The 5,498-nt window shown below is 48.3% G+C and overlaps 1 protein-coding gene across 1 annotated transcript; it reads right to left on the reverse strand.

The window, feature by feature from the left end:
• Nucleotides 1-354: 354 nt before the first annotated feature.
• Nucleotides 355-5,161, reverse strand: CBY3 (chibby family member 3). Its single transcript, XM_037500774.1, has 3 exons — nucleotides 5,141-5,161; nucleotides 2,248-2,287; nucleotides 355-1,010 (listed from the first exon to the last, which is right to left on the reverse strand). Exons 1-3 carry the CDS (start codon nucleotides 5,159-5,161, stop codon nucleotides 355-357), a joined length of 717 nt encoding a protein of 238 aa, XP_037356671.1.
• Between the last annotated feature and the right edge of the window lie 337 nt (nucleotides 5,162-5,498).

The raw sequence follows: 5,498 nt of genomic DNA on the forward strand, positions 1-5,498 counted from the left end.
TGGTCGCAAAATACACTCAACCTGAACTTAGACCGAAACCCCGCCCCGCCCGCCTCAGGGCACCCTCCAGACCTGAGCGCCCAGGTTTCGCGGGCTCCCGGACTTCGCCCCTACTCGCTCGGGCCGAGAGGGCCACAGCCTGGCAGCCCTGACCAGGGTGCTGCGGGCTGCTGCCTGAGGCGCTCTCCGCGCTCCCCGCGGGCCGAACACAAGCCTCCCGCCGTCGCCCGACGGCACGCGGCGCGCCCCTCCCTTGAGCTTCCGCGCCGCAGGCCCGCCGCCGCCGCTCCGGACGAACGGACCCCGACGGGCGGCTAGGAGTGAGGTGCGCAGGCGCCGCAGGGTTTTATTACGTCACCGCGACTCCAGAGCGCGCGACTCGATCATGAGCACGCCGCCCGCGCCTTGGCGCCTGCGCATCTTGCCCTGCCAGGTGCGCGCTGCGGGGGGCGGGCTGGCTTCGGTGTCGAGCTCCTTCTCCAGCAGGTGCATGCGCGCCGTGGTCTCGGTCAGCATGTCCATGAGCAGTTCCTGCTGCAGCTTCAGGTAGTTGTTCTCCTCCAGTAGCACCTGGCCCTTGGCCTGCTGCAGCTGTGTCTTCCAGCCCGCTACGGTGGGCGAGCGCCCCGGCTGCCCTTCCGCCCGCCACTGGCCGCGGCGGAACACGAAGGCCTCATCGCTGAGACGCGTGCGCGGTGCGCCGTAGTTGAGGCCCAGCTCGGCCTGGCGCGTCCGGTGGTCCAGCAGGTAGAAGGTGGACATGGAGGAGATGCGGCGCAGCGGCGGGCGCCGTGGAGAAAAGCGCCGCGAGAAGTGGTCGGCCCAGAACTGCCGCAGCTGCTCCCATAGGCGGCAGGCTTGGCCCGAGGCCAGGCACCCGTAGACGTCCAGTGCGAGGGCAGATGGGCCTAGTCGGGCGCTCGGGCGGATTGCGAGCACGCAGGAGATGGGGACTGTGCCCTTGCTTCGGGAGCCCGGGTGTCCTGAATGATGAAGGCGACCCTCGGAAACTGCTGAGGAACAAAGAGTCTAGTGTACTTGCTGGGTATAGGCTGCCCCCTTAAATTGCGAGACTTGGTGGACAAGGCTGAGCCTTGTGACTGACCGTCAGCGCTAACCCTCTGCTGATCACCAAGGAATCTATCCCTGCAAACTCAGACTAGCGGCAGTCTCCCCGGACCTATCTTCCTTAATGATCATCCAGAGTCAGGCCCCGCTCTGAGCACTAGGCGACCTCTGGAAAGGGTTGTGGGCTGCCGGGAGAGGAGGGAAAGATAGCAGAGACAAGTAGATGCTTAGAAGATGCGCAGGACTTTGGCAGGTGAATTGGTGGATAACGGACCGCCTATAGGCAGAGTAAAGAGCCAGGCAAGGCCTGCATGGTCCATATGTGAGTGAAGGGCTTTGGGATAGGGTTGGTGTTGTATACTCAGCTGGGATTAGTGGAAGAGGAAGCTGGGAAAGGGGATCAGGGCACTCTGTAAGGGTGCTGAACAGGCAGGCTTAGAAGTTTTGACTCAGTGGGTCAGAGGGATCTGCTGAAGAATTACAGAACCAGGGCTACATCTGGGTTCTGAAAACAACCTGGTAGGCTGTCTAGCATGAGGACAGCATTACTCTTCTAATCAGTTGTTTTACAGACTTGAACTGGCACCTGCTTTGTGCCAGGTCCCTGATCTGGGCAGGGTTCCTAGCACAGTCTATGCCTTAAAATTCTCCAGTCCAACTGAGAAACCAGATAGGTAGGGATCACTGTCCAGTGTGCTCAGTGACATTCGGGGGACATGTGCCATTGGCTAGGATCTATGCTTGAGATCACGTGTGCAGACTAGACATGACTTCTGTCCCAAACAGAGTACATTCTCAAGGAAATTAAATTCTTTTTAATTTAAAAAGAATTAATTTAAATTTAAATTAATTTAAATTAATTTAATTAAATTAATTTAATTAAATTAAATCCAGTCCCATACCTGCCCCTCCCCAGCCCATTCTGTTGTGTGAGAAAGGGGATTATGTCTTTGTCTTCCTTGGGGGACAAAGAGGGAATGAACTCTGGGGCAGGGTTCTCTCTGTCAAGTCTTCATTAATTTAGCACATGCTAATTCCTCACTAAGAGCATGTGGGCAGATGGTGGATGGTACCCTCCTTTGGGGCAGAAGGCCCCAAAACACGACTGGGTTTACCCTTGAGGTTGCATCTTTCCAGAGGACCCTTCCCCAATGATCCTCATTTTGTACTGTGTCTCACCTGGAGGATGTGTTGCAGGTGCTGAGCTGCTCTTCCAAGCCTGGCCTCATTTCTGAACCTCCCAGCTGCTGTCCATCAGCTGTGACTCACAATGCCTATAGGCTGTGCCAGCACAGGACAGACGGGGAGCTGATAGCTGAGCTATAAAATAGTCTCTGTACTACAGCAAAAGAGACATTAACCAAAACAAAGAGACACCCCACTGGCTGGGAGAAAATTTTGCACACAATACTGAAAAATACACAAAAATCTATAAAGAGCTGACAAGACTCAACAAAAAACAAAATAAATAACCCCGTCAAAAAATAGGCAGAAGAGCTAAAAAGAAACTTCCCCAAAGAGGAAATGCAAATGGCCAATAGGCATATGAAAAAATATTCAACATCACTTGTAATAAGGGAAATGCAAATCAAAACCACAATGAGATACCATCTTACACCAGTAAGAATGGCACATATTAAAAAAAAAAAAGCAACAATAAATGTTAGCAAGTATGTGGAGAAAAAGGAACTCTCCCACACTGCTGGTGGGAATGCGAGCTGGTCCAACCACTATGGAAGGCTGTGTGGAGGTTCCTCAATCTGCTAAAAATGGAGCTTCCATATGATACAGCCATTCCACTCCTAGGTATCTACCCAAAGGACATAAAAACATTAATCCAAAGGACACCTGCACCCCTGTGTTTTTTGCAGCACTATTTACAATAGGTAAGCTATAGACAGCCCAAATGCCCAAAAATAGATGACTGGATCAAGAAGATGTGGTGTATATAAACAATGGAATATTACTCAGCAATCAAAAAGATAAACTCATGCTAGTTGCAGCAAGATATATGGAGCTACAAGGGATCATGCTCAGTGAAATAACCCAGAAAGAAAAAAATATCAGATGGTTTCACTTATAGGAGGAATGTAGAGGATCCAAATAAGGGACCAGGAAAAGAAAAGTAATTATAAAGTAAAGATCAAAATCAACAGACAACTATAAACCAGAGACATTCTGCAGGGGGTGGGGAGAGGGGAATAGGATCAAAATGGGTGGGAACAGCACAGGGGAGAATGGTGGTGGTTCACAGGTGACTATAATCAAGATGAAAATGCATACATTGTGGGCCTCCCTGGTGGTGCAAGGGATTAAGCACAGCACTATGAAGCTATCCGCAGCCTCTGCAACACTAGTTCTATCCCGGGGCTGGCCAGGGAGATACCCACATGATGCAGCAGGCCTCTCCTGTCTCTCCCGCTGCTCCCCTCTGCAATGTTTTCAGTCAGTTTGCCTCTTCTGCTCCCCACTCTGTTTCTGGTGAGTCTTTTCACCCTCCCGCACCTCTAGCCTGTACCCAGTTCTTGTATGCATAAATAAATCTTGAGAAAAAAAAATGTATACATTGTACAAAAGTGAAAAATGATGTAAAAATATGTAAAATAAATTAATAATTAAATAGTCCCTATAGATAGACTCATTGAGTGCCTACTGTGTTTGAAGTGCTCTTTGAAGGAAATGAAGAAAATATTTGCTCATTAAGCTATCATTCTTGGTGAAGAGGGGCTGTCCTAAGTAGAAAACAAGGTAGCCCCTCTGCAGCTAATACAGGATGTTATGGTTAGTTTCCCTAGAAGCAAAGATCAGCATTCTTGTGTGCTTTTTCATTTTCTTTTTAAAATCAAAGAAAGTCACCTTTCATTATTCATATTATGTAAGTTTCAGGTGTGCATCACTGAAGAGAATTCTTGATTCAAATGATTTATTAGGGAAGTGCGTCCAGGAGAAGGGAGAAGCCTCACAGGACAGGGGGAAAAAAATCTATAGCAAGAGTGTGCCATCAAATGAATACTAACTCAAACCCAATCCCACAAGGAACTGGGTAGAAATCACACCACAGAATTAGGTCTTATCACAGGAGAACAGTCATTTGTACCTATGCCCTGTTTCAGTGGATCATTGCCAGGGGTTGCTGTGAGTTATCAACCAACATTTAAGGCACCAATAGGGGAGTGTACCATCAATAAAGTAATCCATGACGTGCCAATAGACTAGAGGAAGGGAGACAATACAAAAAGGAAACAACTAAGTCATGAAGGATTTCTGATAGTGATACCTGAAATGAGGGTATCATAACATAACAGCAACTTTAGACAGAAGGAAGGGCAGGAACTAATTTAAATGTGGTGCTTAGTGAAGGCACTTGACATGCGAAGACCTGATGGATGAGGAGACCCAGCTACATAAATATGGGGGTGGGCTCTCTAGAAGCAGGTAGAAACAGCTTGTTTGAAGGACAAGCACCATGTGTTTAGGCAGAGGAAGGAAGTCAGCCCTCTTTGCCAGACACATCCATTTGATTGCTTTCACCTCTATTTGGCATTCCAGTCCCCAGAAGCCAGATCTTCTGGGGTCTCCCATTTAATGTAGCCTCCCTATGACCCTTCAAAAGGTAGAGCCAGCTCTAGGGGAGTTCACAACTTGTGGGGGAGCCAGTTACAGCATGACTTCATGGGAAACTTTAACAGTTTTGTTATGGTATAATTGATAAACTACTTATTTTTTTAAAATTTATTTCTGCATACAAGAACTGGGGTACAGGCCAGAGATGTGGGGGTGAGAGGATTCACCAGAGACAGAGTGGGGAACAGAACAGGCAGATCCACTGAAATACACTGAGGGGAGCAGCGGGCGAGTCAGGAGAGGTCTGCTGTGCCATGTGGATAGCGCCCTGGCCAGCTGGGGATGGAACTAGTGCTGCAGCGGCTGCGGACAGCTTCATAGTGCTGCGTCTTAAACTCTTGTGCCACCAGGGAGCCCCAGATAAACTACTTATAATATACAACTTGATGTGTTTTGACCATTTCATGTAGGAAATCACCCAAATCAAGATGATGAAGGTAACCATTACCTTCAGATGTTCTGCTTCCATCCCTATAGATTAGTTTGCATTTTCTGTAAATGAAATTATTTAGTATGTACACACACGTGCGCTTCTTGGAGCAAATTATTTTGAGATTCATTCATGTTGTATTAGTAATTCATTCCTTTTCATTAATGAGAAATATTCCATTGTATAGCTATGTCATCCACCAAATTTGATGGGAATGTGAGCCATTTCCAACTTGGGGACTCTTCCATGTTAAGCTGCCATGAACATCTCTGTACAAATCTGGCCATATACTTCCATTTCTCCTGAGCAAACACCTAGGAGTAGAATGACTAAGTCAGGTGTTACGTATATGTTGATCTTTTTGTGATGCTACCTC

The sequence above is a fragment of the Talpa occidentalis genome, unplaced genomic scaffold, assembly GCF_014898055.3.
Source record: "Talpa occidentalis isolate TD23 unplaced genomic scaffold, MPIMG_talOcc4v2.1 talOcc4.9, whole genome shotgun sequence".
Lineage (NCBI taxonomy): Eukaryota > Metazoa > Chordata > Mammalia > Eulipotyphla > Talpidae > Talpa > Talpa occidentalis.